The sequence below is a fragment of the Dryas octopetala genome, chromosome 3, assembly GCF_963921425.1.
Source record: "Dryas octopetala chromosome 3, drDryOcto1.1, whole genome shotgun sequence".
NCBI classification, from domain to species: Eukaryota; Viridiplantae; Streptophyta; class Magnoliopsida; order Rosales; family Rosaceae; genus Dryas; species Dryas octopetala.
Genome location: NC_141368.1, coordinates 1,573,651 through 1,591,134, shown reverse-complemented (window position 1 = coordinate 1,591,134; position 17,484 = coordinate 1,573,651). Strand labels below are relative to the sequence as shown.

General features: G+C 37.3%; 3 protein-coding genes across 3 annotated transcripts; 1 reads left to right on the top strand and 2 right to left on the bottom strand.

Moving 5' to 3' along the window:
* Positions 1–279: 279 nt before the first annotated feature.
* On the bottom strand, positions 280–4,000 carry LOC147289309 (LIM domain protein). Its single transcript, XM_086235265.1, has 3 exons — positions 1,693–4,000; positions 1,379–1,570; positions 280–908 (listed from the first exon to the last, which is right to left on the bottom strand). The coding sequence occupies exons 1-3, from the start codon at positions 3,960–3,962 to the stop codon at positions 368–370; spliced, it is 3,003 nt and encodes a 1,000-aa protein (XP_086091391.1). The 5' UTR covers positions 3,963–4,000; the 3' UTR covers positions 280–367.
* Positions 4,001–5,669: 1,669 nt separating this feature from the next.
* On the top strand, positions 5,670–7,689 carry LOC147289308 (tRNA dimethylallyltransferase). The gene is made up of 2 exons (XM_086234754.1): positions 5,670–6,215; positions 7,244–7,689. The coding sequence occupies exons 1-2, from the start codon at positions 5,842–5,844 to the stop codon at positions 7,347–7,349; spliced, it is 480 nt and encodes a 159-aa protein (XP_086090880.1). The 5' UTR covers positions 5,670–5,841; the 3' UTR covers positions 7,350–7,689.
* Positions 7,690–7,748: 59 nt separating this feature from the next.
* Positions 7,749–14,735, bottom strand: ABCC10 (multidrug resistance-associated protein 14). The gene is made up of 12 exons (XM_086234753.1): positions 14,445–14,735; positions 11,723–13,798; positions 11,183–11,503; positions 11,012–11,098; positions 10,344–10,928; positions 10,090–10,254; positions 9,695–9,989; positions 9,371–9,585; positions 8,984–9,289; positions 8,809–8,872; positions 8,483–8,722; positions 7,749–8,253 (listed from the first exon to the last, which is right to left on the bottom strand). Exons 2-12 carry the CDS (start codon positions 13,757–13,759, stop codon positions 8,141–8,143), a joined length of 4,428 nt encoding a protein of 1,475 aa, XP_086090879.1. The 5' UTR covers positions 13,760–13,798; positions 14,445–14,735; the 3' UTR covers positions 7,749–8,140.
* Between the last annotated feature and the right edge of the window lie 2,749 nt (positions 14,736–17,484).

The following is a 17,484-nucleotide window of genomic DNA, read 5'->3' as shown; positions in this document are numbered from 1 at the left end:
CCGCACTTGTCTAATATTAGGCGCATCTCAGGTCCGGCCTTGGCCTACTTGATGGGCCACCACTCTCTTTGATTGCAGTCTGACCCAAAAAAAGATTTAAAAAAAAAGGAACATTAAGCAGGAAAGAATAGCACATTTTTCTTATTAACTTTTTTTTCTGTTGATTTCATTGCTCAAAATTCAGAAATGTATTATGCATGGACCTGAGCAAATGAAATATTAGCTCAGTGATAGAACACCTTCATGTTACATATCACAATAAAAAAATATTGAGGACATTTTACAGAAATTTGGTAATTCAATTAGATTTACAAGAAAAATTACACTTGTGATGGTTTATCTCAGCAAGAAAGGGTGTAGCTCCATTTCACCAGTCCTGAAACAATGCTTTAGAAACCGAACGGGATGACTGACTACCATAGTCTGACTCTTGGGAGTCTTTATCATCAAAGCAGCTGCGTTTGTTTCCTGTCATTGGGGTTTCACATACTGTGTCATCAGAACAGGACCCTCTATGGTCCTTCCTTTTAGATAGCTTTCGATGAGGATTTGACTTTGGTTTCAATGGCTTTGGCTGTTTTGAGGCCCAAACTTTGTGCAAATCAGGCACCCAACTTGTAAAAGAAGCAAACCTTCGAGCCTTCTCCCTCCTCTCTTGAGCTTCAATTAACTTTCGAGCATGCTCCTCTTGTTTTATCACTTGGGCGCTTGGTCTTCCATTATCCATTTTCAGCAGATGAAGGGATTCATCTTCTGCTGATACATCTCTCTCTGGTTTTTCTCTATAGGATTGATTGCTATCCTCACTGTTGAGTAAATGACCAGGGAGTTCACCCTTATCAGAAAACAGCAACAAATCCATTTTTTTATAGATTCTGTGAACCACGTCTCCAAGAGTCTGACAGTACCTGAAAATTTGGGAATTCAGACATTAGTCTATCTGCTTAATCTTCCCCCTTCTAACAAAAATTGAGTGCTTGCACATGTACTTGGGAAAAATTAATGATAAAACAATAGATTATTTAAGCTCCGTCATTTCAAGGATCATATTGAAGACAAATATGCTATTGCAAAAGTTATATAAGTATTCCCACTCAGTCAGAAAAACATGGGTAAAATGTACATTTATTAGATGAGTAACAATATGCCACAGAAAGGTAGAACACTAGGCACAGGAAATGTGTATTTGTTGAAACATGAACCATAGATTGAATGTAGTGTGCTCTAGGCATTTACGGAAAACCATGAAGATTCAAAGCATTCATCCACTACTCAAGGGAGGAAAATCTCAACAAAACATTCCATAATCTCAGTTAGAGAAGGTTAAGATTACAATTTCAAAGGTAGGAGTTTTCAACTCTGGTGCAGACTCATTTACCTGCTTTGTATGATCTTTCCAACATAATTATCTAGGCTCCAGTCACCAAAGAAACCTCCCTCCAGATGGCACTGAATAGTCTCCAAAAACAAGCAAATATGTTTCACAAACTTCTGTTTCATAGACTCTGCAACACTTGCTCCAACCTCTGATTGTAGTATCTCCATTCGGAAAAATATCTGCAATTCATATCTTTGTGCTTATGAAGGAAAAGTGTAAAAGTAACCGGAGACGAATTGTTCACAGTATTATAGTAATAACTGGATTAATACTTAATACAAAAAAAAAGGTAAGTGATAAATGAGAAAGGATACTCTCGAACTCTTTTTTCTGATGTAAACCCTTCAGATCCTGGATCATAGCTTTTGTGTCTTGCAACCATATCCTTGGGATCTCTCAGTAAAAGTTTTAACAGCTCAGCAGCAACCGGATCAGTATCATCGGATTTAACAAGAGGAATTTGACTCTCTGAAGGGGTTTCTGTGCCACACTTTTGATTCAACCAATATATAGATGAATTCACAAGCCGATTTGCCAAAGCCCCCAGGTCCACTGCTTCAGATTCAAGTCCTTGTTGGATCTTATTGGATAGATTACTGAAAAAAGTTTCCAAGGTTTCTAGTCTTGATTCCAGAGCAGCTTCATCCTGTATTCCAGAAGCCACAGTTAAAGAATTTTCTCCAGCTGAAGCAGATGAAGGAATTGGCTGTTCACTTTCTTGCTGCAACTTATCCAACCTGTTGTCCATCTCTTTTTGATCGTCCTGGTGTGCCTCGGATTCTTTCTCCATTATTAGGCTGCGATAACTAGATTTTTTAATCTGTTTCATCCAGCATTTCAGAAATTTCAACTTTTTTGAGTTATTACTTTGCCTGGAAAAGTAGACCTGTTCCAAACCTAGCTCTGAGTGTTCAAATGCTGCCTTACAGAAGGCACTCCATGTGAGGTCCTGAAGTGAAGGTGAATTTCCTTTGCTATTCTTCTTCCTTCCATCCTTGTCTGCAGAGTGCTTATTAGATGGTGAACACCCAGTTCGGGACCCATTCAAGTGGTTCAAATCAGCAATAAGTTGGTAGACCTTATTGTCCATATTTGGATTAAATTGATCCACATTTGCACCAATTTCGTGCACTTCTTTGTGAGGGTGATATCCTTCATCCAGAATAAACAGCAGAGCTGAAGAAACCATGAAAGGCTTAAGGATTCCCATATTTGATACACCACTGTCATTTGAAAGAGACACTAAAGCCCAGTAACCCTCCCTATATAGAAAACTCAAGAAAATCTGCCAAATGGGTGCCGATTTTCTCTGCACCCACTCACCCAATTCCATTGCTAGCATTTCAAGAACCTTATCTGAAAAAATTTCACCATAACTTTCTTTTTCATCTTTTCCAGGTTTTACAGAAACTTCGCGGACAAGAAAAGGATCAGATAAGTGCTTCTTGAAGTTCAAAAACTCATTGTAGTTATGCAAAGCCTTAACCTGGAATTTTGTCACTCCATTGCCAAAACTTCCCCAGAACATTTTCTTTAGTTCATCACCTCTTGTTTGTGAATTCATGATTTCCAAGGAAAACAAAACATCATTAACTCCATTTCTAGACAACATCTTCAAATCAACCAATTCAAGATCACAAAGCTTGCATTCCAAAGGCTTCTCACTTACATCTAATATCTCAAGGTTTAATTGCGCGTTAACTTTCTTATGACAATCATTACAACTGAAAAACTTGGATGAAACCCCAATCTCTGGATAAATCAAACCAAAAGGAACAAGAGCAGAACCAAGAACAATCGAATCCGTGGAGCAAAACCCCCATCCCAAACTCCTAATCCCACTCTCAAAAAAAACAAATTTCAATTTATCCTCATCACTCCCAACCTTACCCTCACCACATTCTAATTCATACCTAACATCAACCCAACTCAATTGGATATCTCTACCAACAAATGCATCATTCACATTCTCAAAGAAACTGCGGAATCTCTGGCAAAATGCATTCGCATTTTCCATAGACTCATCATCCACTCCCACATTGAGGAATTCAGACAAACAGTTTACAGACCTACAAACCGGCGAAAACAGAACAACTAAATTAGACCTTACAGCAACAGAATCACAATTCGAAAACGTACCCGTTACCGGATCGCAGATCACAGGGTCCCAGGCATAGTCGTGCACGAGCTGGCGCATGGAGGCGGCGAGGCACGAGGCCCGGGGCAAAGAGGGTTTCGGCGATAACGGGTTGTTGTGGTGGCGAAATGCGGGGAGGGAATTGAGGGTTTGGGAGAGGGAGAGAAAAGTGGGGATGGGGAGGTGGAAGGAGAGGGAGAGAGAGGAAGTGGGGAGCTTGGAGGAGGAGAGGAGGGGAGAGAGAGAGGAGAAGAAGGTTCTGAAGGCGAAGAGAGAGGAAGAGAGAGGAGGGAAGGAGAGGAGGGTTTTGGTGGAGGAGAGGAGAGAGGTGAGAAATGGGGTTGGGTCTTGGAGGTGTAGAAGGGGGTTTAGGTCTATGAGGAGGACTATGCGCTGGGTTTGGGTGTAGTCTGTGATTGGGTCACTGAGGTATAGATCAGATGCCATCGCATTCGCACACAGTCACAAAGAAACCAGAGAGAGAGGACTTGGGTTGCAGACTTGCAGTTGTAGAGAAAAAGTGAGATTGACATGGGGATTTAAGAGAGAGGTGAAAGAAAGAAGACGATGGGAGATTGAACCGGGTATGGAAACGATGTCGTCTCCAAGGTCAAATCGACGAGAGATGTGCGTGGGCGGGAAATCGAAACTTGGCGGTATGCAAGGGCTGTTTGATATTTTATTTAAACATTTTTTTTTAAAATCAAAAAAACGTGTTTGATACACCATTTTCCAAAATAATTTTTAAAAAAAAATTCAAAAACATATTTCTTTTTAAAAATGATAAAACATTATTTTTTTCAATTTTTTTTTTTACATTTTATTTTTTCTTAGCCGCCATTATTTTTATATTTTAAAAATTGTTTTCAAATTTCATACCAAATAAGTTTTTAAATTTTTAAAATTAATTTTGAAAACTCACATTTAAAAACAAAAAATCTTAATTTTTGAAAAAAAAAAATTTGAATAGGATACCAAACAAGAATGTTTTTTTGTTTTTGGTTTTTTTTTTTTTTCAAGAGAAATTTCATTAAATTAAAGTGAAAAAATACAAAGGATTGCCCATTAAGTTAAGTTTGAAGAGAATTGGACGGTATACCTTTTAAAAAGGTAAAGAGTGCACGGTCCAGTTTCACAAGCCACACTTAATAGATCCATTCTAACACAAGTTATAAAAGTCTAGTTTTTTTGTTTTTAGTTACACATGAGAAAATTGAATTCTAGATCTAGCATAATCCTAACCTTTACCTCATCTATCCTCAACCACTTGTGTTAACCCCAAGGGCTTCTAGTTAACATTTTTAAAATCTCAAAAATGTCCTTAGTTAACTAAAGTAATAAAAAAGAAATGAGAAATTCTTAGACAAAAACGCTTTAGATGTGAGAAAAAAAACGCCTCTTTATACGAGAAAACTTCCCTTATATAAGAAAATGTCATTTATACGTGATAATATCACTTATATGAGAAAATGTAACTTATATGGAAAAGCGTTCCCTATACGGGAAAACAAACCTTATTCGAAAAAAACGCCCGTTATACAGGAATACATCCATTATATGGAAAAACGTACTTGATACGAGAAAATACCTCTTTATACGGAAAAACACCCTTATACGAGAAAATGTCCCTTATACGAAAAAGTGTCACTTATACGTGAAAATGCCCCTTACATGAGAGCATGCCCTTTATACGGGAAAACAACCCTTATATAAAAAAACCAACCCTTATACAGGAAATTGCCCCTTATATAGGAAAAACACCCATTTTATGAGAAAACCCCCTTTATATGGGAAAACACCCCGAATACAAAAAAACACCTTTTATACAAAAAACGCCCTTTATACGAGAAAATATACTTTATATGTGAAACACTCCTTATACGGAAAAACACTGTTTATATAAGAAAATGCCTTTTATACCGAAAAAAAGACGCTCCTTATACAGGAAACTCCCCATACACTACACGGGAGAACGCCCCTAATGTGCACGTAGGGAAAAACGCCCTCATACAGTCATACGGGAGAGCGAAAAATCGCCTTCCTTCTTTTATACAAAATAATCATTTTTTATCATTAAATTTTGTTTTCTTTTCTTTTTGGGCTTTTGGGTGCAAAGATTGTTTTAATTTGGTTGCATCAGCCTATTTTATTCGTGCAACACAGTATTTGATCTCTAAGCGCTCCTACTCTATACTTTCCCCAACTCAAAGTTGAAGTGTTGAAGATAATGATGAGTTTGGTCTGCTCTGGTTAAAACTCTCTCTTGAAAGTTGAAAGCTGCAACTTCTCCCTCTAAAATCTGAAGTCAAAAATTAGAGTAGAAAACATGTCCACCATTCATGTTTCTAATTTCATCTTCTCTTCCATGCCTTCTTCAAGTTTTCCAAAATACCCCACTCTTTATCCTTCACTTATACCAAAATTGACTCCATATCCCCTCACTCACTCTTTAAGAAAGCTCTCAGTCCCAGTATTTTCAAAGTCATCTGAAGCAGAAGAGCTCTCAGTCCCAGAGGACGAGTGGCTGAAGAGGCTACCAGACAAGAAGAAGCCCCTCTACTCTCACAGCCTACCTTGCATTGAGGCTTGGCTGAAAAGCTTGGGCTTTTACCAGAGCAAAGAGGACCGGGCCGTTTGGCTGATTGAAAAGCCCGAGTGGCATGCCCAGCTCTCACTCGACGTCACCGATCTCTATGTAAGGTTGGTTTTCTGTTTTCTCATCTGGGATTTTGTTATTTTGTGAATTCTTTCATCTGGGTTTTTGCTAATTTGAGTTTTGGATGCTTTTGATTGGTGTAGTTAGGGACTTTATAGAAAAAAAACCTGAATTTAATAAGATTACAAGTTAAATTTTCACAATTTACAGTTTGTTTTGTTGGGTTCTCGCCTGCTTGTTGTAACATGAGTCGGATTGAGTTATTTGAATGCCAGAAACAATTGGATTGGATATTGGATTTTAACTAAACCAGTAATTTTCGCTGTGAGCCTTGTCTGAAATGGTGTAAATGCTACCTAGTTAAAGTAGACACTGGACAATTTGTGGTTGGTGGTGGGATTGCTCTAATGCTCAGATAAAAAGCAGAGTTTATTTAGGGCTCTTTGAGACTTTCATGTGAGCTTCCAATTTCTGTGAGTGAGTGGCTTACTGGTTAACTTGACCCAGTTGGCCGATCAAATTGGAGGTGATGATGGTGGCTGCGACTGGAATTGCAGGCAATAGTGACTATTCACAGAAAAATGGGAAAGAAGCAGTCAACATGTGGTGACAAGGTTCCCTGAAACTGTAGAATAGGAATCATATAACTCTTATGTTCAATTTGTATAAAGGTTTGTTTTAAGGCTTCTTTAGGATTGGACATGCTGTTAAGTCCCCTTATCACCTCCAAAGTTCAAGGAATAGTCCATTGGTATTGTGCACTTGATTCCATTAGCTAGTTATAGAGGAGAGGAAGTGGTGGTGATGGTTGAGAGTGGGAGCTTGAGGTTATGGGCAAAGATGGAGGTGAAAATGGGGTAGAGGAATGACACTTGAAAGTGTCCTAGTTACCCTAACCCTGCATCAGCTCTAATTTTTCCCATTCACATGGCTGTTTGTCTCCTTGAGGAAAATCTCTCCCCTTTTTGTTCTTATTGATTAAAATTGATCTTTTAAGCCTTTTGTTTATATGCTGCCTTGGCCACAAAAAAAAAAAATGTTACCAATGCTGAAGATTGCACTGGTGATGTAGGTATCTAAAGACCGGACCTGGGAATCTTGAAAAGGATATGGAGAGGAGATTTAGTTATGCACTGAGCAGAGAGGACATCGAGAATGCAGTGCTTGGAGGGCCATGAGGACAACAAAGATTATTACTTCTATCATGCGGTTTGCTCCTCTGAATTTATTGACCTCCCCGAAGGCACTGATTTACCTCATGGGTTGATGGACTAGTGTGGGGCTGGTTACTTTCTAATCTTGTGAAATTGCCTAGCAGCCTATCCATAATAAGACTTTGAGATTCATAATGGGCTTTTGATTAGTTGTAAAAACTAATTGTATCATAAGAGCTGTCATCAGAATAGGTGATTTTTGGTTAGAGCTGGATGATAGGGAGGTGCTGACTGGTGCAAATGTTTGAGACAATTTTCAATTAAATGTGTACTTCTCTTTTTTTAATCTTGGATTTTTATTTTCCTTCTCTTGAGTTTGACAATCACTTCTGTAAGAAATGACTTTCAGTGGGCACAAAAATATAGAAAAAGAAATGACTCTTTCAAGTCCCCAAACCATGATACATAATATACAATCCATCATCCATATTTTAGATTACATTCATTACTGTGGCTGGTTATGAATAACTGCAAGCATATGCAACCCTGTTGTGCTACTATTGATCTCCGCTAAGGCGCTAAGTAGCCGATTATTTTTCATTGCCTTCCAGGAATAAGGAAAGCGAATAGGGATGGATTCTCATACTCAGAATATGATCTTCCAATCCTCATCTTCCTATTCCCCCCACCTTCTCACTTCTTCAGTCTAGCAATTGTTTTTAGAATTTCCATTGATCCTACTTCCTGCTTCACTATTTTTTCATCTCTTTGCTACTAGCCATAGCAAAAGGGTAACATAAGAAATACTGTTACATTCAATGTGATTCTGCAGAGTGGAGATGAGACCAGTATTCCTTGACAAGCTGCCCAAACAGTGAGCCTTCTCTTTTCATCAACTCCATTGGCTCATCATACTCCATTATTTTTCCTGAAATAGAATCAAAACATTTCCTTTAATGTCTTTTCTGAACAATTATCAATGAATAAAACTAGTTGAATATTTCCTATACTTGAATGAGAAGCATATTTAAAAGAGATGGTGGGAGTGAGAGTGAGTGCCTAGCATCAATAAAACAAAAAGCATCCCAGGAAAGAAAATAGTGTATAGAAAGATATGGGGTTTCATAATATGAGCATGTTAAGCTAATGAAACTCACCATCACTAATGGCAAGAACCATGGTGCAATCCATCACAGTCGGTATCCTGTGAGCTACTGTAATTACTGTACAATCTGCAAATTCAGTCCGTATAGTTTTCTGCAGAATCATATCAGTTGCATTGTCGATTGATGCGGTTGCTTCATCAAGCACCAATACCCGACTTCTCCTCAAAAGAGCACGCCCCAAACAGAACAATTGCCTTTGCCCCATGCTCCAGTTTGATCCATCTTCCACAACTGAATAAACGGGTCATTAGTTAATACTGCTCACCACAATTCACAAGTAAAAGTGCACACTGCATACTGATATACCAGAACCTTACCTAAGGAGTCTAAGCCTTCCTCTTTCTCCTGAACAGCTTCTCGAAGCTGACACTTCCCAAGAACCTTCAACATGCACAGATAACTCTCAGCTTAGTCCAAATTTGCAACCATGCTCAAATAAACAACCAAAAAGGAAAATTGCAGAAAACAAGCATTACAGAACTTGAGTACTACCTCCCATATTTCCTGGTCTGAATGTTGAGATAAGGGATCCAAGTTGTATCTCACAGTCCCATTAAAGAGAGTAGGATCTTGAGGTATTATTCCAAAACGTGACCTCAGATCGTGAAGTCCAATTGTAGAGATGTCAATGCCATCAACTATAATCTTCCCTCCAGCTGGCTCCACCAGACGAAACAGAGCACCTATGAGAGTAGACTTCCCACTGCCCGTACGACCAACAATACCAATCTTGTGTCCTCCTTCAAAAATGCAACTGATCCCACGAAGAACAAGTGGTGTATCGGGCCTATATCTGATCTGTTTTGACATCAAAATTCTCAGTAACCTTCTTTAACACTAACCTTGGTTAGTTTTAACACTAGAGAAACCAATATTTACCTGCAAATTTTGTATCTCCACTTTACCTACAACTGGCCAATTGGACGGGGGACGGCTTCCTTCTACTATTTCAGGGGCTTCGCTCGGTATATGCATGTATTGATTTAGCCTTTCTACAGAAATGATGTAATTTGCTATAGTGCACTGGTTCTGAATTGAAAATATCAGGGACACGTTTAATGAAAGACCATAAGAAAGTGCCATTCCAACAAATCCTGCAGGAATATGAGTAATTGATATAAGACTATATAGCTTAAAATCATACTACAATACAAGTCATCTCTAGTGAATTGAAGTACAGAGCCAAAAGTTCTGAAAATCTACCAGAGCTAAAAGTTCCAGGAGGAAGCAAAACCATGCAGAGTGCAGCAGAGGCAAGAACAGCTGCACTGATTATTTCTAACCGTTGGATCAGCCACTCATTTGCTGCAAAGCTATGAAAAAAAGGACTAGCATTTGTGTCAATGAGGTCAAAATTTTTCGCCAAGAACCGCTCTTCTTCATTGAAGGCTCTTATTGTAATGGCTCCTGAAACGGACTCCGCTAGATGGTTTGCTACGAAGGACTTAGTTGTGCCATTGATCCGCATCAACTCTTTTGCAGTGGAAAAATAATATTTCTGAAAATAAAAAATATTGTATCTAATCAAGTTATTTTCAGAAAAATGAAAATTGGTCTGCCTGGTATAACATATAAATGAACCTCATATATCACATTACCTGTAGCCGAATTGCCATATAGACCATAGGTATGGAGACAAACAGGACTTGCCAGGTAACAACAGCCAATACTCCAAGATTGGAATAAGCATTTATAGTAGCCCCACAAGCAAAGACTAGGCTGAATGGAATATCAAGATCTGTGATACTGAGATCAGATGAAACCTATACAAGAAAAACACAATGCATAAAACACTATTAGTTCCTCGAATTCCTCCTAATCTATAACCAAAGTTTTTGTTTGAAATGCATACCCGACTAAGTATCCTTCCCAGAGGAGTTGAGTCATAAAAAGACATTGGTGCACGAAAAAGGGAGTTCAATAGCTGTGAGAATATAGACTTTGATGACTCAAGACCCAAAACAACTGTTAAAACCGATCTAAACAGTAACACAAATGTTGCAGAAAATCCAATCACCAAGTAAACCGTGATCAACCGCAATGTGCTAACATCGGGATTATCAACATTAGCAGCCATCCAAGAGTTCTGTGCTATCTGACTACCAACGAAAGTCAGGTGCAAAATAAAGGCCATTGATAAGTACAAGAACCCTTTGTTCTGTTTCAGATACTGTACGAATGGCTTAAAACCCACATCTCCTATTTCTCTCTCTTCTTGTTTAATCAATTGATCACCTTTAGATGCTTTAAATTGCTTCTCCACATAAGTCTTCTTAATCTCTCGGGACGATGTTCCACTTTGGGCAGAAGGGACATCTGCAAGCCTTTCAGAACCAGCAGTTTCTTTGTGTGCATTGACAAGGTTCTGAAATTCTTGGCTTGAGGCCAAGAGCTGATGATAAGGAGCTTCTTGTAGGACTTTCCCATCTAACATCAACTGTCAACAAAATTTAACTTCAAATTATAGTGTTGGCCTAACAGCTTCTTCTAATGATAGCCTAGAGTTGAAAATAGACTAACCAAAACAGAATCAAATGCAGGCAGGAAATCAACTTGATGGGTCACAAGTAAGACTGTCTTCCCTGAAAGTGCTTCCATAACATATTCCTGCCAATGTGCAAGTTAGCTTTCACTAAAAGCCAGAAGTTAATCAAAAAACAGGCACTGCCCATGTGAGGAAAGTGTATTTACATTAAATAAGTTTGTAGCAGTGTGTGCATCAACAGCACTGAATGGATCATCCAAGAGATATATATCAGCATTCTGATAGAGAGCACGAGCAAGTTGGATTCGCTGTTTCTGACCACCACTCAGATTGACCCCTCTCTCCCCTATTTCAGTAAGGTCTCCATAGGGAAGTAGATCAAGGTCCTTTACTAGTGAACATCTCTCAAGTGTCTCTCGGTATCTCTGACTATCCATGGCAGAACCAAATAAAATATTTTCCTGTATCGTCCCTGTCTGAATCCATGCTGTTTGAGAAACATAGGCAATCTTCCCAAAAACTTGAATCTGAAAGTCAAACAAAGAGAATTATATGATGATGACGATGATGATATATATATGTTTCAACGAAAGATGGGACTAGATTGACCCCATTTAGAAACATTACTATAGTGATAGAATACAAGCCTGTGGGAATTAAGATGCAAGGTGATGTCTGTTGAGAGTTCTCACAAAATTTAATTTTATTTGGTACTAATCAAGGACAAAAGACAAATAGGAAGTTACATTTCCTTGAACATTTGGAAGTTCTCCAAGAATTGCAGCTAGAAGGCTTGATTTTCCTGAGCCTACTTCTCCACATATAGCCACCTTTTCACCAGGTCTAACCTCTAAATTTATGTTTTTCAACGTAGGCTTCGATACATTCTCTTCCCATGAAAAACTAGCCGACTTAAAAATAATGGAGTGGGCTACATTCTCCATGTTGCACTTCCGGACATTTGTAGTCTGCAGCTCCGGTGACTCAAGGAATTTTACAATACGTGTAAATGCAACCTTTGCTTGAATGACAACCCCAATAACCTCAGGAATAGATCTAATGGGGTCCTGAACAAGGCGTAAAGTTGCTACAAAAGTGAAAACGTTATTAGCATGCAATGGAACATTGAGAAAATAACATGCTCCGAAGGTTGCAGCAGAGACCAAAACAGGAGATGACCAAAAGAGATAGGAATTATATGCTTTTCTTAACTGCACTGCAGATAACCATTTGTGCTCCTCCTTCCTTAAACTTTCTATAGCATTCTTGAAATGGGTTTCCCATGCATATAATTTCAATACCTTCATGTTCACAAGAGCCTCGGAACTAGCCTTTAGTCTTTCATCTTGTGCCACCATAAGCTTACTCTGAAACTTATGCTGTAACTTAGCAAGTGGAGCATTGCAAAGCACAGTCAAAACTATCACCACCAAGGCTGCAATTGTAGCTAGGCCGACTGCACGGAAGAGAATTATCAATGCAAGACAGAGCTGGACGCTAGTCGTCCAAGTCTGATGGAACCAAAATGGAAACTCTCCAATCCTATAAGCATCCACAGTGACATAATTCATTATCTCACCACCTGAGTGTACCAACCTAGCAGCATTAGATAATCTCAATTGCTTCTTGTAAATGGCTGCTGTGAGCAAAGACCTAATTTTCAAACCAATAAGCCTACAACGGAAGTACCACTGCCTTTGTGTTAAGGACTCAATGGTCTTTGAAAGGAAAAGTGATATGGCTAGCACATAACCTTCATATCTGAAACTTTCATTTCCCTCAGCAACCAAAATGAAGGCATTAAGAAGCATAGGACCAGCAGAGATAGTGAGTATCTTAAGCAAAGCAAAGAAGCCAGACAAGAGAATCTCTTTCCAGTGACATATGATTATTGTCTTCAATACTGATGGTTGAGAAGAAGGTTCAATTTGTTTCTGCTTGTTCAGTTGCTCCAAGAACAGCAAATAACAACTTTCTGCTCGATCTGCCTCACCCAACTTGGGTATGTCTTTGTCCTCAAGAGTTTTCTCCCTACCCCTTTTCATCAATGGATTCAACCACCAAAATGATGCTTTGCTGAAAAATCCAGCTTTGGAAAATGGGGTAACATGATCACTTTTACTACTGCCATTGGACTCGCCATTCAGAGGCGTGTAAAGGCCATTTCCATTGATTCTCTCATCACCCTCTTCATATTTATACACCTTATAAACACATAACAGCAACAATGTAGCTCCTGGAAAAGACAGTACATCTAAAACTATCTTTACCGACAATTCTTTTCTTAAAATGACAGCAAACAGGGATGGAGCGCATACAATTCCAGAAAACATGAATGCAAGGATGGACAACAGTCGCGACGGTTGTTTTGGAAGTTGTTTTCCCCTGATGCTTAGAGTTAAACCCACCAACAACCATGTCAACCCTTGAAACAAAGTAAGTAACCACCGATTCACAGGCAAAGCAGAACTCATATTCCTTAGCTTCTCTTCTAAAATCCAGATTCCCAAGCCCAAGTACACCAATCCAAGACAGCCATTAACAATCGCAGAGGCTATTTGCAAGCTCGAAAAGCCTCGAAATCGTGATGGGATGTGAACTGTTTTTGATGATGACTTCTTGAACATATTGAACAAGAGCATCACTAGAAGAACTATGTCAAAGCAAATTATCAACGCGTGATTGATGCATGAAGAAGGATGAGTCAGAAACTCGAAATTTGAAGTGGGTGGCTCTCCAGCTGCAGATTCCCCACAAAACACAGTCCACAAATCCTCCATCATCCTCTTCCTTTTCTGTTGTGCTCTTCAAATTGACTAACTCTGTAAGGTATGCAATGCAAGAAGATATAATAAGAAACCTTGTCTGACAAAATTTTGAACAAAAAAAAAAAAATTAAACCACCAAACAAGACATCAACACAGATGAGACATAAAGCTTCAAAAACATGATAGGTTCCAAAAATGAAAGGGCATACCTGAACTGGCCCAAGAACAGGAGTTACAGGACGTCCTCCTCCTCCTCCTCTTAGGCCTGAGCTAGTTACCCAAAACTTCCCACAAAACACCTCAGAGAAAATGATCCTATAAAACACACAATTTCATCACTAAGCAGTTGAAGCTCAAATGCTCAGAAATTCAACCACTGCATTCATAAGAGGGATTCTGTAGGAAACTACAAAATGGGAGAGAGAAAAAACAGAGTTGTGCAACTCTATTATAAACCCACATTGGACACGTGAAAATATAAATTAAGATCCATTCTGCATTAAAATATAAGAAAACAAACAATCTCGTGTTTGTTATCTCTCTGTGCGCTCAATCTTGAACCAATAACTATAGCGACGCCAACTTAAACAATTAATAAAAACAGAGGAAGCATTCAAAAATCAAAACCAATCAAACAACTTTCCAATATAATAATATGATAAAGAAAAGAAAGAAAGAAGTAACAATGAGGTGGACTAACCAGGAAACCCACGACACCTGATGTCTTTTACGAGGCAAAATTTTCTGTCTTTTCCAAACCCGGAAATTATAATTTATAAATTTATAATTTTTTTGTTTGTTTATTTTCTAAGAAGATGAAGGTTTTTGCCGTTTTGGTGGTTTCAGTTCTCTGTTTCTTGAAAACGAAGTTGGTTTCCCATTGGTGAAAACTGAAAAGGTTCTGCTTCTGCGTTTTGGGTCCTCACTCCTGCGCTGTGTTAGAGATTGAGATTGAGAGAAACAGAGGGAGAGAGTGATGGAATGCGTTACGTTGTTCTGTCGAAGACAAAGACCGTAGGCGTGCTTGCAACTGAGACACAAATACATACATTACGTCCTTGTCCTGGTCGGAGTCGGATGTCGTCATGGCTCACGTCTCGTATCGACATCTTGTAGACACGTGGCTTTTGGTCGTCGTCTTTCTGACTTCTCCCTTCGGAAATATGTGGGCTTCGTGCATTCGTGTTTCTTTCTTGTTTTTTTTTTTTTTGTCAGAAATTCGTGTTTCTTCTCAGGTCTCTCTGACAATTTTCAGCCGTATAACTAGTAACTACACACAGGTTGCAGGCTTGCAGCCCAGAATTTAATATTTTACTTCAAATCATTAAATATAATGTACATACGTGTAAAACGTAATATAAAATCAATGTCGATAATATTTTACTCGGATCTGAAAAATACAAAAATTAAGATGATTTTTTTAGATCGATAATTTATATATTATACTTAGATCCAATTTTGAGATTTGTGAGAAATTTAAGCTTTTTTTTTTTATTGGAGCAAGTCTTAAAGCTTGCACATCTCTAAGATTGTAAAAAGAAATATTCTTATTGAAAGAGGTATCCAATGTCTAGCTATCATATGAATTTCGACAAATTTAAAATTAAACTTATGAAAACTTTTTTTTTTTTATAACTAAAAAACTCGTAGGTGAAGCATGTATTAAGATTTTATCCTAAATATAATTAAAGAATATAGATGTACCACACAAGGCTACAAATTTTAAATTTCAATTTCAAATAATATGTCAGTATTTCATTAATTTATACATATTTCATCTTAAGAATTATTTATTTCACAACAAGTAAATACTAACATATTTAATGACATATTATTTTAAATTCAAATTTAAAATTTATAGCATTATTGAATAAAATTAAATATAATTAAACATCAATTATAGTTAGTACTTGATAAGATCGAGTACTTCCTCATCAAGAGTCATACGAACATAGTTTTCCTATTGTAAAATATCTTCATATTTATATCCAGCTGTACTTTATAATTTGTTTACTCCTCTGCTTGTTTTAGTCGATCGGTTTAGGACTTGTGTACATTAGGGTTGTAATTCTTTATAAAAAGCAATACAACGGACTCCTTAAATACTAAGGTTTACAGCATAAATGTCTCTCCAAAAGGTTTTATGGTATATTATCAGTGCCGGCATTGAAGGGGGGCACCGAGTGCGACCGCCTAAGGCTCACCTTCAAGGGGGGCTCACAAATTTTTATATTATGTATATATTAAAAAAATAGCTATTTGGTCTATTTATAATGTCTTCACTATAACTAGGTTTTTTTACTTATTGTGTCAGAATTGTAATTATCTAATTTTTTTTTTTGGGCTTAGGCCCCCCCCTTTGTACCAAAAAAAAAAAAAACTAGGCCCTTATAAGATATAAAATTTGAATTCTGCAACCTATTTTTCTTTGATTATTAGTTGAAAGCTACCTTTTTATTTTTTTTTTATTTCCTTAATTTGTGTTTGGCTAACTTGCTTCATTTTTTCTTTGACTTTTCATGTGAATCACAAGAGAAGCAAGCCAACATCCTCATCTGCATAGCAGTGGGTCCTTTTTTCCCTTGGGTTTACGCTTCTTTTTTTTTTTTTTTTTCATCAAAAGTACATGTCTTCATGTACTTCTTTTTGAAAAGTTGGATTCAAATAGCATGTTTACTTTGAATTAGCAAAAACGGATCTCTATCTCTCTATATAGTCTTGTGGAAAAATAGTCCTATAAAAGAAAAAACCAATAAATAAGAACATGGTTGTAAAATACAACCATTAAAATATTTTATTTTTTAAAACAGCCCACAAAATTCTTTAATGCAAGTCGTGGAATTGTGAGCATATATGTATAGAAAAAGTAAAAAAATTAAAGTTGTAGACATCTATCTATTTGACAAAAAGATTTGAGAATTAATATATGCATGTATAAGTTGACCTGTAGTTGTGCATCCACATTTGAATATATAGCCTAGCTAGCACAAAGTTGACCCGGCAGTCGTATACTCTAAATAATTAGAGTGAGTTTGGTTCACGTCCAATTCCACCACCCAAATTATATATAGTTTAATGTACATTTGATCAGTGATATGTAAAACCTAGCTATCTGGCTGGATTGTATTAATTATTATTTTTATTATTTTTTTTTTTGTAATTGAAAGTGTCCTGGATCAGTTTTTGTGTATCAAATTAATTTCTTTAACCGATTAAAGATAGATAATTCACACTAAATATTAGAGATTCACAAAAAATTTTACATATCTTTCTGGCTCTTTTGCATTAATTAATATTAAGTGTACTTCTTGGCCAAAAAATATTAAGCCTACTTGTTCCAACATTTTGTAGTATAAGTAGAGAAGAAATAACTGTATTGTATTAAACCCAACTTTTCAGCCGCATGCAATATCTATATCACATAGCTAGGTAGGTAGCTTCAGGACCAATTCTGTTTTTCTTTTTTCTCCACCGAGTGAATAGAGTGGAAGCATATATTCTGTTTAACAATGGGATTTAGGGGTTAAATTAGTTAATTCACATTGTCGAATTTGTGAATTTTTCACATCAGAAGAGATCGATGGAGAATTTCACTTTTTTTTTTTTTTTTTGTCTTTCTGGTTTCTTTTGGAATAAAGTAAAGTAAAACTCTATTTCTTTTTTTTGGCCATGAAAAGTAAAACTCTCTTTCAAAGTCGTCATTACCTCTGATTAATAATATATATATGTGTGTCAGTATT